The sequence below is a fragment of the Carassius auratus genome, unplaced genomic scaffold (genome assembly GCF_003368295.1).
Source record: "Carassius auratus strain Wakin unplaced genomic scaffold, ASM336829v1 scaf_tig00013023, whole genome shotgun sequence".
NCBI lineage: Eukaryota > Metazoa > Chordata > Actinopteri > Cypriniformes > Cyprinidae > Carassius > Carassius auratus.
The window spans coordinates 3,842-22,673 of NW_020524354.1; the positions used below are offsets into that span (position 1 = coordinate 3,842).

Here is an 18,832-nt window from a genome sequence, read left to right on the forward strand (position 1 = left end):
AGGCATCATGACCCTAGAAGTCCATAGCAAACACTTTTTCACAAGTTTAAACATTCAATTTCGACTCTACAATATATTGGCATTGAAGCAGTTACATTACCTCAAAGAGGGGGTGATATTAACAATCTCCTTTTAAAATGTGATGCATATTGGATTTATACTTTTACTTATATTTTTTCTAATGGTCTTTATGAAGAATTTGATATTCGCCCTTTCTCTGTTTATGACAATGATTTAAATAGTATAGCATAAGTAAGCATTGTATAGTATATGGTATATTTTATTATACTATATTTGACTCTTTTTTTGTCTTAGATTTTGTTTTTTTGTTCTTATTTTTTTCTTCTGATTTGTTCTCACTTATGTCATTTTCTTATTGACCTTTTATTCTATGATTTGTTGATTGCCCTGGGCTGTGTTCAGCCCCAGACAAAACAGTGCAAAATGTTTTTTAAATGGAAACGGTGGTGCGTTGAACACCATACTGTGATGACGCAAGAGTTGCAAAATATGGCATCTTAGAGGGACATACTTTGTGTTCTTTTTAAAGAATTTTCAGAACCTGATGAAAATCGGTATAAATATGTGTTTAATACTCGAAAATCAATGTTACAGTCACTGCCCTTGCAGTCCAGAATAAAAGAGAACATCCCAGTCGAGTGAAGGGATTTGTGGAAACTGTGATTCCTAATTATATTGATCCAACATTTGCCTCACATTTCATGATGAAAAGACAAACATTTCAGGTGAAGGATAATCCACATCTTACCTTCGAGCTGTGTTATGATCTATGTGACCTTATTATTCTTATTGTGAGTATTAGGCTTATCATTATTGCTGATTACTCTTGTTGTGCTGTTATTGTAATATTTACCATTATATAATCAGACGACTATAAAAGTTTATGAAAGTGTCATTCCACAGTAAAATAGCAATATGTGTCTCTTTAAAAACGTGTGGTTTATCAACATGTTGCTGCTGATTGGGCTGACATTTTTCACACCACACTCCAAAGAGAAAAATATCTCAAACCATGTTCCAGGAGACATGTCGTTCAAACCGGAAACCGTAGCAAAACGTTGCCCACCGGTTTGAGTTTACACTTGCCCATGGTGTGTCCCCTTATGAAACAAAAATATATTGCAGTATATTGGAAAATATCATGTACTATATTAGGCATATATTCTTATATATATTTATTTTTTTCCAATATATTGCAATATATTGAAAGTGGCAATCATTTGTATATTTTGCAATATATTATATAATATATGTTTCATTAATATATTATTAAATGTATTCAAATATATAATATATTAGGAAATAAAAAGGGAAAATAATATATTACAATATATGACAATATATTTTAAGAAATATATTGGTAAATATATTTTCCTTTCGTATGGGTCTACTTTTATTATTATTATTATTATTATTATTTGTATATATACCTTTAATTCCTATAACATGCGATTAGGAACCTTTTAGGAATCCTTTATTATTATTATTATTATTATTCATTAAATTGTAAACTAAAATGAAAAAATGCGTAAAAAGGCTGCTTTAAATATATACAGAAATGAACAAAATGAAAACAGAAAAAAGCCTCTTTGCTTTGAGCACGTCTGTTTCCACGGATACAGCAGCGTGTTTGTCTCTAAAGCATCCGTGTAGAAACGTTTAATTTGAGTAGTTCCGCCATCTCAAGAGCAGTGGCATGTCAGAGCATAGACATTTACCTTTTGAAGTATAAACATAAGTACAAATTATTTGTTTGCCGATTTGTGTAGTTTACATATATATATATATATAATTACAAAACATGGCTTTTTTTGTTTAATAATACGTGTTTCTGTCAGGGCGTTAAAGAGCGAGGCAAACAATCACACGGGAAGCGGCATGGACTGGAAAGGCCAACGCTCATGACAGCTGCATAGAAACGGGGAAAAAACCCTTTATATTAGGTTAGTAAGAGCGACAGTTTAATTCTACGAAGTCAATCTGCAATATATGTATCTACATTACATTTTTTATCATTTTGTATGCTGTTGTGGTAGTTATATGTCGCGTGTTGTATCTTGTCCACTAACTAACTAGCAGTTAAGGTTACTTAAGACAGTTTAAAATGTTTTAAACCTATTGACTGTTAACTTATCAGTTAAATATGGGGGTATGTATGTTGTAAATAAATAGTTAGCGAATCGTCCTGCGCATATCTCTCGTTTTGAACTGATAGTTAATGCTTTCCTGTGCTTTTTTTTTTGTATTCTTCAGGATGATGGTTGATTCCAGTGGCCCACAGAAAGACTGGTACTCAATACTAGGTGCCTGTCCAACAGATGACATTAAAGAACTCAAACAGAAGTATCAGAAGCTCATCCTCATGGTAGGTGTTAAGAAAACTGTTTTAAACATTGATAATAAGAACCAGCATTAATAATTGAGCAGCAAATCAACATATAATGATTTCTGAAGCATCTTTTTACACTGAAAACATTAATGACTGCTGAAAATTCAGCTTTGGCATTCACAGGAATACATTTAATTTTAATGTATATTAAAATAGAAACCGTAATCTTAAATTGTAATAATATTTCACATTATTACAGTTTTATTCAATTTTTTCAATTTTAAATTTAGTTAATGCAGCCTTGGTGAGCATGAGAGACTTTTACAAAACATAATAATAATAATAAAAAAAATTCCCTCATGGCTTTCAACTCACTCCTGACTAGGGATGCACGATCATGATTTTTTCATGGCTGATAACAATTTCAGATTATTATTTTTTTTTTAAATCTTTAAGCAACAGACAAGAAAGAAGGAGAGTATGCATAAACAAGATGTTTATTTGGTATTTATTAGGCCAAACTTGCTTTTGGCTATTGAAAACAATAACCGTAGCCATCTGAACTAAACAGCAGTAACTGCACAGTAAGCAGACTACATTCAATACAAACATAGATGATACAGACATCAGCATTTAGCTTTTGTTTTTGTATTGGGATGAAACTGCATAAAACTGGCCTTAAATGGAAAGATTAACTGTAACCATGTTAAAATTAAAAGCAACAACTGCATAGTTTTACAGTCCAAACAACACAATCAACACACATTTAATAAGATGTTTCTTAATCAGCATTCAGTATTTGTTTTAGTTTTGAAATTAGGTTTTAAATAAACAAAACGGTCTTTACCAGTGAGACTAAATAAAAGTGTGGTATATAAATATATTATTCCTAAATGTTAAAATCAAATAATGTTGGTGCGAATAAAAAAAAGATACAAAGTGTTTCATTCATCAAAAAAAAAAAAAAAAAAAAAATTAGAGTAATGATTCACATCTATTTTATAACTTGAGCCAATGAAAAATAAATAACTTATTGTCTCAAGTAAAAAAAATATAGATGTGAATCATTACCCTAAATTACCCTACTTTTTCAGTGTGCTACAGCAGGTGATTTTTAAATCAAATTAAGTCTATGTAATTTTAAGGTAAAGATAATCATCCTAATGCAGAACTGACATTTACTTCTGGCTTTTCAAACGTGTATGCAAGTTCTAATTTACGAGAAAAAAACTTTTCAGTTTTGTCACAGTTTAGTCAGTTTTGTTTCTCATCCAACACTTGAGAAGTTGATATGAACATCTTTTCACTGTCTACTCGTGTTCAGAGCGTGGACCGGTACAGTATACGCTCGCGCAGCTTTAGTGCGTGCAGAAAAGGGACTCTTATTTGTGCCGCAGTACACCAACGACTGATCGCTTCCTGCTATCTGTGCCTCAGACATGAAGCTCTGCATTTCCAGTGCTGAATGGCTGCCCGTGTCCTGCGCACAGATTTCGAAATACTGCCACACAAATGACATAGCGAATGATTACAATGTAGTATGTGCATGCAAGCGCATTTCCAGAAAAATCGGCCGAAAAAAAGACCAAAAACCCTATGGCCGCTCAACCGGTGCATCCCTACTCCTGACCATAATATGGAGTTTTAGTCCTATATATTACAGTCATGCAGACCAACAAACAGTTTTCGAAACTTCTGAAGTCAAAAAAGTAATTGCTGCTGTTAGTTTTTTTGTTTTAATATATTGATATTTTCTCAAAGTCAAAAAGACTGTGAACCACTGCCATAAATGCGGTCTAATATGTTATTCAGTGCATGTCTACCACATTCATAGTGATAAAATTCATACCGAGATAAAGATTATGCAGATTATGCTTGATTCTCCCATTAAAGTTTCCTCCAAGGGCAAATTGTTCTTGCTAAATACAAGCTTTGAAAACATATGCACAATTAATCAATGGCATCAGTATTTCTCATTAATACACATTGCAGGTTGACTTATCCCAGTCAAGTTATACTTAAGCTGATTTGTTTAATCCCAAACCCATTTTAATTATAGCAATCGCATAACACCAGTCGATCAATCAGGATGTGTGCCGTGCAATTTGTAAAAGCAGTTTGAAGAGTCCAGACCAGCGCCTAACGCAATGTACAGCAGGAAATTGATTGGTAATGAAACCGTTAATAGTATAAAACTTCTGATCCAAGTCAAATGAATCAGTGTTGCATGATAGAAATGATATGTTTCTTCATATTATAGTCAGACAGTTGAACAGGAGTCTACAGATCCAGAATCAACCACAACATTTGCATTACCAGTGTAACCTCAGGCTTAAACCAGTCCATACTGCTGTAATACGGATCGCAGTGGTCAGTGTTCTCTGTTCATGTCCGATCAGCCTGACAGTAGGGGGCAGTAGTGTGATGGTAGTAGCCTTTGTGCCCCCTGTCTCCTCACCTCCCTCTCCACTGAAGCAGAGAGCGGCTGCAGGCAGCATACTAGAGCCCAGCGGAGGATGTGGCAGTGCTCCCTTCGCAGCCTCTGAGAGATGATGATGTATTGTTAGAGCTGGCGAGTGCTCCAAATTGCCCAGCCCTTTATATTGTGTTCCTGCTCTCCAAGCTCCATTAGCCCCAGTAAATGAATATTTTACAATGCGTGCAAAGAGACAGCAATTAAAGCGTGTAACTCCAGAGGGGCAGGAGGACGGGTCGCTCTAACCAAGCACCAGCCTCTTGTTGTGTTATGTATTTATGACTAGTACCTGAGCCACGCAGACGGCAAGTTGTAAGAGCGACACCATAGGATAATGTGTGATTGGTGTTTGTAACATCAGAATGCGTCCTGAGAAGACTTTGGAAAACAGCATAGTAAGCATCAAATCTAGCCAACGTTTTCAGAATTTTAAGTGATAAACACAAAAAATTGGGTGTAGAAATAGTTTTCACTCTTTTTTTTTTCTGCATGGATGCATTCATTTGATTAAAAGTGATGGGAAAGGCATTTCTATTATTATTAACTTTTTTTTATTATTCAAATAAATGCTGTACTTTGACATTTTATTTTTTCATCATAAACATATTAATTAAAACAACTGTTTTAAATTTATAGTAATGAGAAACATTTCTTGAGCAGCAAATCGGCATATTAGAATGATTTCTGAAGTATTATGTGACACTGGAGTAATGATGCTGAAAATTCATTGTCCTCATCACAGGAGTAAATGGCATTTAAAATGTATAAAAATAGAAAAGTTATTTTAAGCTGTAATAATATCACAGTATTACTGTTTTGATCAAATAAATACAACCTTGGTAAGTATAAGATAATTATTTGAAAAACATTATAACATCTTACCCCAAACTTATGAACAGTATTGTATGTAATCAAATTTATTAAATAATGTTCTTATAAAAGGAAACATTAATAAACCATGCCTAATACAACCAAAAAAAATGTATTAAATGAAATGTGTCATTTTGCACATTTTTTTAAGTTTGTCTTTTGAGCCATTTAAAAACATAAATACGTTTTTCTTTATAAACAAATGTGCCATTTTTACATTCAGCCCAGCACTCCTTCATCTTTCCACCAGACACTAAATCAAACACTCAGTTATGACAGACCTGAAACAGGGATAGTCTATTTGACAAAAGACTACCCAGGGAGATGTTTGTGAAGCAGCAGCATGTGTTTGTCAGGGCTAAGCTGCACTTCACACCTGTGGTCCTGACTCCTCAAGCTCACCTACAAAGAGTAGCGGGAAACAAAACCCTATCTCCAATTCCACCACTGGGGAGAGAATCTGGCGTCCTGCTGGAGGTAACTGAGAGATTGTGCTCCAAGCTTGTGCGTCCATTCTCAGGGTTCAGGAACAGAGCTGTTTTTTTCTGTTTCTGGTCTGGCTGAGAATAGAAGTGGACTTTAGGATGGGTGGTGTTTCAGATTTACCACAGAAATAAAAACAAGATTTCTGATATCTAAACATAAAGGTTTAGTTTGACTTGAAATCTTTGCACATGCTGATTTAAAGTTTCACTTACAGCTCAGGTTTTCACTTTTACTTATTTAGCTTTTGGTCATTCTCTGATCCTCTGATCTGAAGCGTCTTAAACACAAATCGATTTAATCCTCTTTGCTGGCATCCTGTGCAGTTCCTAATCTTAATGTCTTTTTTATTCTGGTACTTTTAATTAAACTAAGATTTGAGTGAAAAAGGATGCTTTCTTGCATTCTACCTACTTGAAATCTTCCGTTAAGGCGGCATGTGAAAGTGCTAACACTGGAATGAACTCACTCCCAAAAGCCTTCCATCTTTTGGATGGCCCCAATAAATGATTTACGTCAATATCTTTAAGGTTCTTTCAGTTAAAGCTCATCAGCCCCTCTTTTTCTTATTTGAGGCGGCTGAGCGCTTGCCCTCTTTCACCCGCACTGATAACGCCAAGAAACGGTTAATGATTCTCTCAATCAGGAAGTTAATTTTTGGCTTGTTGCTGCATTTGCTTTTCTCATTGCATTCTGACCGCCCATTAACAAAGTGAAAACAACAACAAAAACACAAACAGCGAAGGAGGGGATGAACGGGTAACAACGGAGAACGGGCGCCCTTAAATTTTAATTAGTTTTAAACGTAATTGCTTGAAATGATTAGTTGAATTCAGTCTTCCTGTTACTTAAAATTAAAAATATAATCACTGTGGACAGTAATTGGCTTGCCCCGGATTGTCGGTTATTGTAGCCCAGTGTCACCCCATGCATCATTACCCGACTTTGGCGGCGGTGCAGCTTCTGAACTATAGCGACCATACAAAAACACAAACACACACACATGCAATGCTCTGCTTGCCTGTGCCAGAGCATAATCAGAGTTTGGTTGAATGCCTGCTCGAAAGGATCTAAGTTGTTTTCCGTTTGCCCCTCTCAACCTTGCTCTTCCCCAGTGGGCGAATGAAGAGCCCCACGGCTCGGCTGACCCTCGACCCCCACTAATCGATAGCCACAGCCTGCGCTCTGTAGATTCCTCAAGGAGAGGAATAACTCTATACTGTAAGAATCCAGCCAGGCTGCAAGGGACTGTCAAAATAACCCCTAAAGCTCACTATTGGGGGCTGCATTAGACTTCTGAGTTAAAAATGAATGAAAGTGAGCTGTGATGCTACGGTATGAACTGTCATATTTTAGGATGCGAAGTGGAGATCGCATTAGTGTTTTTGGCCGGAGGAAGGAGGCACCCTTTGCCCTTTTAACCGTCCACTCTGTCTAGCCTCGTCATTGAGAAGACACATCTGTCCTAACTGATATATATTTTGCCTTTTTTGCACCATTGTCCATATTAGAGCCAAAGCTTTGCATTCACTGGTAAATTGTCCAAAAGCAAGGCTAGTCCATCAGCAAATTGCCCATGAACTTCCATCGACTTTCATTTTGTTTACATCCTTCTAGTCTATCTTTTGTATCTCCAGTCATATCATCAGTTTCAGCTGTGATTTAATTAAATGTAAATGTCCAAGTTTAATAGATTCAGTAAAGCTTGATTGTCATCAGTCTCATTGCTCAATTTTGATTGGTAGTTTCACCCGGACAAGCAGAGGCCGGGCGTATCAGAAGGTGAAGCGGAGCAGCACCTGCAAAGATTCATTGACGTTGATCAAGCTTGGAAGATCTTGGGTAATGAGGAGAGCAGGATGGAGTACAACCTTCAGCTACGCGGTACGTTCCTGTCTGTCTGTCCTCTCATGGGATTGAAGAGATTTGGAGGAATTAGTTGTTTAGATGGGCTTTCTATTATTGAATTTCATAAAGGCTTTGTAAATGTTTTTTTGCTAAGCAACCACACTTGTGTGGTTTAATTATTGTGTAATAAAATGGCCAAAAAATTGCTTAATTGCTAATTAATCTCATAGCAACCTCCGAGAATACTTTAGCGATCTTTATTTCATCCTTGTACTAGACAATTTTTGAATAATTATTTAGATTTTAGCTTCTTTACTGAATTTTGAGAATGCACAGCAAAGCATTTAATCTAGATAATTTAAAAATGTATCATTTATTTCTGTTCATTAATGTTGATAAAACTGTATTAAGAGCATAAAAAAGATTTGTCACTAGCCCTTTGGGGCAGACATCTAAAATTGTCAGAAATATTTAAAAACGCCAAAGGAAGGAATGAAAACATAGCTGTTGTCTTTGGTCTGGACAGATGATTCCTTACAGAAGAGGATAGCGAGAATTGTGGGTAGTAGAGGAGGAGGGAAATAAAGAGAGATAGTGAGAGAGAATGTAGGTCAGGTCTGTCACACATGGCCAGTTCTTACATGAAGTGATAGTCTGCTTCTCTCCTCTCTCGCCTAAGGAAAAAGCTCCCCCTAGCACTCCATTAGGACCTTCAATAAGTGTACATCCAGGGTCCTGTGCGCCATTAACTGGGGAGCTGTGGCATCGCCTTTGGGGGGGAACACTTTGCGCAGCTACTTGCTAACATAGATCACAACAGCCACAGAATTGTCATATATAGAGCTTCCACAGAAAAGCCAGACCTTGTCTGGGCTGCACATGCAGGAGTGATGGAGTTGACCTCTTCAATTTGATGCAGTGACTTTATTACCCACATCAGACATGCTTTTTTATGTATTCATATGCAAGTGTTAAATAAAGCTTTCCCTTTTAATGCTCATTTAAAGGAATACTCTACTTTCTTAAAAAAAAAAATAGGCTAATTTTCCAACTCCCCTAGAGTTAAAAAGTTGAGTTTTCGAAACCATTCAGCCGATCTCCGAATCTGGTGGTAGCACTTTTAGCTTAGCATAGGTCATTGAATCTGATTAGACCGTTAGCATTCCGCTCAAAAATGACCAAAGAGTTTCTATATTTTTCCTATTTGAAATTTTACTCTTCTGTAGTTACATCATGTACTGAAACCGACAGAAAATGAAAAGTATCAGCCTAGAAAATCGCAACTTTTCATTTTCGTTCGGTCTTAGTACATGATGTAACTACAAAAGAGTCAAGTTTTAAATAGGAAATATATAGAAACTCTTTGGTCATTTTTGAGTGAAATCTAAGAGTCTAATCAGATTTAATTTTATATGCTAAGCTAAAAGTGCTACCGCCAGCTCAAACTCAACTGTTTAACTCTAGAGTTGGAAAATGAGCCTATTAAAAAAAAAAGTGGAGTTTTTCTTTTTTATAATAATATTTTTTATATATATCACTGTTCAATGTATTCATTAGTAAATGTTAAAATGGTCAGTTCCAATAGTCTAGTGGGCAAGTGCGCTGACATATAATGGAATGGAGATACAGGCGTGAGTCGTCCCGAGTTTGAATCCCAGCTCCAGGACATTTCCCAACCCCACCCCACCCTCTCTCTCTTTCCCACTTTGCTTTCTGTCTGCTTTCCAGTCATATCATAATACAGGTAAAACACACACACACAAAAAAAGACAATGTCAAAATTAATATTACAGTACAATGTTATGATGCCTAAATGCACCATTGTATTAACATTTTTAGCCGATTTTATTTATTTTATCAGGCATTATAGTATAGAATTTTAACAGTGACTATTAATTGGTCTGCACTTATAACATGACAATAATTTTTAATAACATATACATATCATTGCATCCTTAGAAGAAAAAAGTCTGTGAAGATAATTTAACAAACTCTATTGTTGATACTTTAGTCTAAAGGGATATTAAAAATAATCTTGGCTCTCTACTCAAGTCTATATGGTCTGTTTTAATTACATTTGGAATCGATTCTGGCCAGCTCAAAGGATATACTAATCCCCATCTAACTTAAGTAGCTTGCCCTGTAGTCATTCACTAGACGTCAAAATGTGTGTCAGTATTGACCAGACATGGTTTGCTGTCAAACACTGTGGCCTCTATTTAAAAGGCCACGTCTGATTGGCTTAATCATTCGCAGTTACAAAATGTATAGTATTTATAAATATTCATGCACCCATCTTACCAGAAATTTATTCAGTCATTAATATTCATGAGTCTTATTCATGAGATATGAGAAGATAGCATTTTACTTGTGTTTACTGTCATTGGAGAAGTCTTTATGACTCTAATCGGTTTATGCATCTCTGATTTAATGAGCAGAAATGCATCAAGAGATAGCCATGCATTTGTTACTGGAGGTTATTCTGGGGTACTCCGAGTCCGAATAGTGTAAGGTAATTAATTGAGTTGTTGGGTTGCATAACTGAAGTCTTCCCTTCAGTTCCTAAATCTATTTTACATAAAATGTTTGCTTCATTTTATATCTGAATGAGATATTTTTAGGTAAATGGAGACATGTCAGACTACTCATTTCTACAATGGAGCTCATTTCTTTGTGTCAAGTTTTTTTTTTTTTTTTTTTTTTTACCTGTAGGGAATGAATGATGGAAATTAGTTGCAAGAACTGAAGTGGCACCTACTTAGGACATTCCTTTAAACTAATTAAAATAAATCATGATAAAACACTGCACTCAAACCTGTTAATTGCTAGTATCTCAGACAGACTGCCAGAAAGGGACAAGAACCATTACGTGGAAGTGTCGCAATTCCTCAATTCATTATGAAGTGATGTGATCTAATTTTATTCTTGGCCTCTTGACAATTAATTGTCATAGTGCACTTTTTCACACATTTTTAGTTTTAAATCCACTTATTAGCTGCCTTTTCAGATGCCCACTATTCCCTGCTCGAATATTCAATGAATATTTCAAGACAACTCCTTTGTGTATATTCATAGCAGCAGTAGGAGATATGAAGGCTGTTTCGAAGACACTGTAAATGACCTCAGATGACTTCGCAGCTTCCCTTTTTCTAAATCTCTTATAAGTGGAACAGCGGCCCAACGATCCTCTGTGATTATTGCTTAAATATTTCAACGAGCAAGGATTGCTCTGGAAACTTTTCACAGATACTTTGAATCTTCCAGACACTTTTTCTTTCCTGCAGGAGCACAAAGGTTTTCGGGTTTGGCCTTTTTTCACAAAAATGCAGTGGTATATAAATTAAGTGGTATATAAAATGTAGCTTTCAGAGTACATTGAAATATAGACCCTAGTAAGGTTAGCTGGCATATTATATTTAATATATTCTATTAAAGGTCCTAGATCATGTCATTTTCAATTTTTGAACTTTCCCTTTTAAAAAAGAAATGTTGATGCATTCAATTCAATTCAAGTTTATGTAGTGCTTTTTACGATACAAATCATTTCAAAGCAACTTTACAGAAAATTAAGTTACTACAATATTTAGTAGTAGCTTATCAGTGGTGACTGTCAGTTTATGTGCATATGTGCTAGTTTTGTCACGGTACCAAAATTTCAGTATTCGGTACCGATACCAGTGAAAATCCACGGTTCTCGGTAACAATTTCAGTACCAAAGCAAAACACAAAAATATGCTAATTTAAAAAAATTGCTTAAAAAAACTGAACTTAAGACTGGTGGTGATGCTTAAAATATTTTTGGTCATTGAGGGTTTCTGTAAAAAAAGTTATTAATACTAAAATAGTAATAGATCATATTAATTATTATTAAAAGATAATACTACTACTAATTCTACTATCATACTAATGTATATACAATGCACTATGAATTGATGAGCTGCTGGGTTCATGAATATTAATCACATTGTCTGTGTTTGGTCAAACTGATTTGCTGAAATCAAAACGGGGACGGTACTAGATCAGCACATTAGCTCCGCCCACTACCAGAGAAACCGGTATGTCTTCTGCTTGTTCGAAAATGAATATGAATAATTCTAAATGAACTCCATTATTTTGACAGGAGAAGACAATAAAGAATAGTTTACATATAGCGTGTTGCTTCAGCGTGGTAAGACTCTCGCTCTCTCTCTCTTTGCATGTGTGAGAAACAGCGCTATCAGTAAAGCGACGGTGAGTCGTGCGCCTTCACAAAGAGTTTACAGAGCATCAAATACAGGTGCGCTGTGCGTCCATTGAGATGAACTGAAAAGTTCAGATCGCTTGGTGGAGAGAGAACTCTGAAGCTCAGATGCTGAAATTAATGCAAGCGTCATGCGCTTCAGTCTATGTAGTAAACAAACCCGCATATCTCTGCCATTCATTAATTCACACAGAGACGCGCAGAACACGGATTCATATTTCAAACAACTTTTGCAGCTTAATATTTACAGATACTGGTCCATATGGAGATTTGATTTGATTAATTTATGCTAACTTTGACAAATTCCATGACTGTCCATATTAAAATGTAAGTTTAATTTCCATGACTGGATTTTGAGATTCCATCCTCGTTTTCTGCTTAGCGGAAATCATAGCGCTGAACCAGTTTTGAACGGGACCTCGGTACTACAGGTACTTTAAGAAACCTGGTACCGTCACATTTAAATTTTTTAGTACCGACTTGGTACCGAAGTACCGGGTCTTTTGACAACACTAATATGTGCATTTGAGAAAAATTAATACAAGACGTGGTCAACCAGACAATTAACACTATTAACAGCAATTATTATATGATGCAGTCACACTTGTAGCAATGTTTGGTAGTTATGTATGCTGTTTCAGGGTTGGCATTAGGGGTGCACGATATTGGGAAAAAATGACATTTTGATATTTTATTTTTCTGCGATGTATATATTAATATATGAAATCTAATCTAATTTTTTCTTACAAACAAAAATGGGTTGAGCACACTTACATTCTCATTTTAAATGATTTAAACATCAGAGTATTTTTTAAAGTAGAGTAAATTTATTGGTTTGTAACTTTAGGATATGGTTTGAATTGTTAACATATTAACTAACATGAACTTACCATGAGCAATACTTTTCTTACTATATTAATTATTCTTTGTTTATCTTAGTTTATTAAAACACAACTGTTCATTGTTTGGTAATGTTACTTCACAGTGCATTAACTATGTTTACAAATACTGTACAACTTTTGATTTCAACAATAAAGGCTATAGCCTAAATGTTGAAAATAACAATGTTGTAGAAGTGCAGTTTAGTAATAATAAATGTTAAATAATGTAGTTAAATAGTTTAGTAAATAGAACATTACTGTAAAGTGTTACAGATTTTTTTATACAAAAATTTAGACGTCAGTTATTTAAACCATTCATTAAATTGAAACGATTTAAAGGAATTAGTTCGCGAATCAGAAGTGTACCGCACGCTTTGTGTAATTATCTATGCGGTTTAGGATATTGCACAAGATTTGACAGCACAGAAAACATTTCATCACTGGATAGTTTTTGTTTGTTTGAAGACTGTGAAGGTGAGCGTGCACGCGCGGCCGGGGCTCTCTCTCTCTCGCGCTCTTTCACTCTTGCTCTCTCTATCTCTCTCTCGCTCTCTGCTCTCTTTATTTATTCTTATTAGTGGTGTATTAGCCATAATGTATTGCATTCCCATATGCTATGCTAAAATGTGGTGCTAAAATTATTTCTTAAGTGGTCCTTTAGGAAATATTGATTTGTTCATTATAGAAAAATAGCATGTTCTTTCATTGTTTTCTTCACACTGGACTTAAACATCAAATTAACTCCATCTTCATATATTATATTTCTCTCTGCAGCAAATGAACTGAAACAGAACTGGCCAGTGGATGCTCATATAACCCTTGACGACATGAATTGGGATTCTGGTTAGTGAACTTTTCTCAAGCAGTTTACTGGTTCAATTTCAGTCTGGATTATAATTCCAAAAATCTCTTCTGTTTCAGACACTGAGTGTTACACGTACAGCTGCCGCTGTGGAGGAGAATTCATCTTGGAGAAGGATGACTTAAAAGAAATGGAAACAGTTGTGTGCTGCGATTCCTGTTCGCTCAGCATTGAAGTTAAGAAGGTCACATGAAACTTGGATATGTTCAGTGAGATTCTTATTGGAGTATTATTTAGCTCTTTTAAAATGGGACGTATTCTTTGGACACGGTTAATTTTAACAGGAAGTCAACCCCATTCTTAACTGAATGTGGCACCAATGAGAAACTATTTGTTTATTAAATATTTATTCATGAATTCAAAAGACATTTCTTTCTTAATGCTCTTCTAATGGTCTCCACATAGATGTTAAAATCAACTAATCACCAAATAACCAGAACTGGTTTCCAGAAATGGGCCACACTACACTCACAGTGTCTCAGAAAGCCCGTTGTTTCCTCTGAGATAGACAAGCTCTTTTTACAGACCAGACGCTTACCAACAGGAAAATAAAAAACATTCTGTTTGTTCCCCAGCCCCCTCCTTTCACTCCCCTGTGTTTCAGGGAACCAGGCGGCTCAGTAACCTCTTAGCTCTTGTCAACTTTGTTTGCATGTAAATAAATGCACTTTTTTCCTCCTCTGACAATGAAGTCACAAACTGCCTCCACACATCACTGGTCGAAAAAGGCCCTCTAGTTAATGATGAGCTTTTCTTTGCCTTATTGTTCTCCGGTCCACTCAATTTTGGGGGGATCCGCAAGGTTGTGGCACTGGAATAGGGTCATGGCTTTATTAAACTTCAAACAGTCATTAGGCTGTTTGCTAAAATCTGCGTCCCACAGTAGAAACAGCTTGATCGGGGCAAAACCACGCTTTTCATCAATGTCCTGAGGCCTGAACTGAGGCTAGACCTGCCAGTGGACCCGCAATGGACCGAACTGTAATCAACTGTGACATCAATTATGGATAATCTCGTCACTTTTGGAGAGTGGGCTTGTCAAAGCTCTAATTAAGTCATTGGTTCCCCCTATATGTGCAGACAGGATCAACAACACATCATAGTGCAATGATAGACTTCATCATTCTATTTTTGAGGGGATGTACCTTTTAACCTTGTGTGCACTTGTGGGTCTGGACAGGCAATAAGGCTGCTGTGTTCATTTGAACGTCTCTTTACGTCTGTGTGTATGACTGAAGATGATGCACAAAAAATTATAACAACTTATAATTTGCATAGTAATGATGTTTTTTTTAATGTTTTTGTCACTTCAGTAAACTTTTTTTTTTTTTTTTCCTGGTTCTTGTTCACAGGTAGTTTCGTTTAATGCAGAGCCTTCACTTTTTTTAATGATCTTTAATCACCTTTTTGCCCTCATGGTTTCGCATTTAATGCAAACATAATCTAATTTGCACTGAATTTGCATCAGAATTAGATTTCTGTTTAAAAATCAAACTCTTAACTTTAAAGGTTGTATAATTTCATCTATTTTTGGTGTATGAGCTCTACTAAAGATTTTTGTGGGAAGCTGATGGCTCTATGCTTGTGTTGTGGTTGTCTGGTTTGTTTACGACTGGGAGTCTTTCAGAGAACCAGAGGTTTACTGCCTAACCCATCATCCTATCCATTCAATTGGCAATAATGCTAACAGCCCTCATGCAATGCTAGACGTGTGTGTGTGTGTGTGTGTGTGTGTGTGTGCGTGCATGCGTGCGCGGGTGTGTGTGTGTGTGAAAGAGAGAGAAACCGACCAAGTGGGATACAGTTCTATTAAAGGGATATTTCACCCAAAAATGAAAATGTTATCTTTATCTGCTTACCCACAGGGCATCAAATATGTAGGTGACTTTGTTTCTTCAGTAGAACACAAACTGGAAACCGTTGCAGTCTGTCAGTCTTAAGCCCCTTTCACACTGCACGTCGGACCCGCAATATTTCCGGAACATTGCCGGGTCGCCTTCTGTGTGAAAGCAACCATGTCCCGGGATCGATTACCGCATTGAACCCGGGTCGGGGACCTACAGTAGTAACATTGCGGGGTTCGACCCGGGACGAGCGCTGGGTGAACAAAAGCCAGATCTAATTCCGTGTCGAAGTGATGACGCGCGACTCTTTTACCTGCTGTTTTGAAGGAAGATCAACGTTCGCGACGAAAACATATGTGCAAACTGTAATGAAGCAGAGATCAGTTAGTTCCTCACTTTCCACGCTGATGCAGAGATCATTCGCTTGCTTCAGTGAAAGTATAACGTGCCTAGCGTTTTTGACTCGTACATTACACGTCACGCGCTGATGTCACGTGTCGTTACGGGATCTTCAAGGGTTGTGTGTGAAAGCACGCACATATACCGGGTCATCACTGGCAGTGTGAAAGTGCCAAATCTAGCGACCCGGGAAGAATTGCAGGAACACTTTACCTGTGTATTTGTCGGAATGGCAGTGTGAAAGGGGCTTTATAATGTAAGTGGATGGGAATCCTGGCTAAAGATACAATGAAATAAAAATAACAAACAAAACCAAAATAAACCCTGCTGCTTGTGACGATACATTGATGTGCAAAGACACAAAAACGATTGTTTGTGCAAGAAACTGAACAGTATTTATATGGTATTTTACCTCTGATTCATGCAATGTGCAAACTGTTCGAACTCTCCTTAGCATGTCTTCCTGAGCGTTTTTTCAAACGGGCATGAGGCATTGTCATCTTCTTGCTTTTTTGGTGGATCGCAGACTTATAAGTGCATTAATGCCACATATCTCTCAATTAAACCATTGAAACTCCCAACTGAGATTGTAGATTGTGTCAACCTCCCATTTGAGAGATGGGTGTAGATGGGTTTTGTTTGTGTTCATTATGTTTTAGCAGCGATTCCCAGCCACTTGCATTATAAGATTGACAGACTGCAACGGTTTCAGTTAAAAATCTCTGTGTTCTAATGAAGAAACAAAGTCACCTACATCTTGGATGCCCTGGTGGTAAGCGGGTAAACATAAAATTGTCATTATAGGGTGAACTATCCCTTTTAGCCAAAATGTAACCACTCAAAATACCTATTAAACATTATAGATACATTTTATTCTGGATTCCTTTGCTTTTTTAACATTTTATTTATTTGCTCTAATGTGTAGAACCTGAGCTAGGTGTTTAAAATATGAAATTGGTGTTTGAATCATGACTGTTTTATTTTAAAGGCTATTTACACGTTTGTTGTGAAAGCTGTTGCCAAGGGGAGTCACAATGCCACATCGTCCTTAGATGTGCTCATGGACATAGACAAGTGACAGCACTGGTGCAACCCATGAAGCCACCGGGCCCTCAGGTGCCCCCACCCTGCCATCACAAGCCCAGACATGTCAGGACCTGGTTTTTAAAAATAACTCCCCCTTGTTTACCAAGCAAATCCACCCCCAACCACTACACCAAAAAGATGCACTGTCCTCCCTTGTCGATAATTATGTCAAACCTGCTCAACCACACACCTTTCTTTACCTGTTTTTTTTTTTTTATGTTAGCATGTCATACAGGTTGGAAGACTGATTTCTGTGTTTAGCCAGATAGACTTTGAAAAGATGCGCAGTAATGTCTCAAGGGAGGCGGACTTGCTTATAAATGAGTGCAAGTCAAATTTGAAATGCAACAAGGAACTGCTTGGCCACATGCAACTTGCTTGGAGATACAACTTCTTTGTTTGCCAATCTAAATGGTTATTGGCCTTCTAGTTCCTTTGAGGAAAACCCACTATTTTTGGTGAGATGCAGTGGTGTGGTAATTGCAGACAATTTAGCTATAGATGTGTCATTTTAAGGAGCCCACCACACCTGAGCTGCCTGTTTTGTTTCCACCCTTTTATGTGAATGTATACACATCGGTCTACAGGCTTCCGGAACCTAAAAAAACATCATGTAGTTTGGTTCCAAGTGAATGGGAATGCCTGCATATTTTAGGCCATGGTTTGGGATAATGAGCTTTGGCCCATTTCATTCCCATTGCCGTATTGCTCCTGTTGGTGATGGAATTTAGCCTGAAGCCAAGCAGAGCCGGAAGATCACTCTCAGCTTTAATGAATGACTCCAGAGGTGGGAATCGTTTATGAGTCCTCTCCCTCTCTCCCTGGTCTGTGTGTCTGTCTCTCTCTCAACTAGCCCTCTACAGCACCAGGTGTCTTTTTTCCCAGGCACTAAAGGTGTTTCACTTTAATCCACATTACGCTAGTGCTAAATCTCACAACATCAAAATCCACCACTACCTTTCATATCTTTTTGCTTCTCCCACCCTCAGTTCGCTTTCCGTCCGCTTCCTTTTCTAAGTGATTGAAAAGGTGGCTTCACCTGAATGGAGGGAGAGATCTGCAGGCAGCTGCTATTTTAGCAGTCGTCGTTACCGTTGCTGACTCACAGCGATTGCCTATCCTGATCCAATTTCGCCATGCTGGGTGGCCCCTTATTCCCTTGTCCAATAATGTGTCTGCTGGAAAAAATCCCACTGCTCCAAATCAAGTCTAATCCTAGCTGGAGACGTCATGTCAATCTTGTTCTCCAAAAGGAAAAAAAATAAGACAAACCCATACAGCTGGTCCCACCCTAGATCTCTCTTTCTCTCTTTTCCTTTTGGCCTCTAGGGATGGCTTTTAAGTCCCCCATCTTCTTCAAAGAATAGAGTAGGGATCACGCAACACGACCTACCAGAACCTTGATATCACAATATTGCCACCCTTGGGCATTGGGACATAGGTATGGATTAAGACTTTGCATAATAAGATTACACGCTGACTGAATGATATCA

General features: G+C 37.0%; 1 protein-coding gene across 1 annotated transcript; it reads left to right on the forward strand.

Moving 5' to 3' along the window:
* The first annotated feature begins 1,692 nt into the window (after positions 1 to 1,692).
* Positions 1,693 to 14,374, forward strand: LOC113073848 (dnaJ homolog subfamily C member 24). Its single transcript, XM_026246599.1, has 6 exons — positions 1,693 to 1,747; positions 1,860 to 1,964; positions 2,275 to 2,386; positions 7,925 to 8,063; positions 13,923 to 13,991; positions 14,070 to 14,374. The coding sequence occupies exons 3-6, from the start codon at positions 2,276 to 2,278 to the stop codon at positions 14,201 to 14,203; spliced, it is 453 nt and encodes a 150-aa protein (XP_026102384.1). The 5' UTR covers positions 1,693 to 1,747; positions 1,860 to 1,964; position 2,275; the 3' UTR covers positions 14,204 to 14,374.
* The last annotated feature ends 4,458 nt before the right edge of the window (positions 14,375 to 18,832 follow it).

Coding starts and splice junctions, on each gene's coding strand:
- LOC113073848 (XM_026246599.1), top strand. CDS start 2,276: ATGATGGTTGATTCCAGTGGCCCACAGAAAGACTGGTACTCAATACTA. Junction 2,387..7,924: donor ATCAGAAGCTCATCCTCATG/GTAGGTGTTAAG, acceptor TTTGATTGGTAG/TTTCACCCGGACAAGCAGAG. Junction 8,064..13,922: donor GTACAACCTTCAGCTACGCG/GTACGTTCCTGT, acceptor TTCTCTCTGCAG/CAAATGAACTGAAACAGAAC.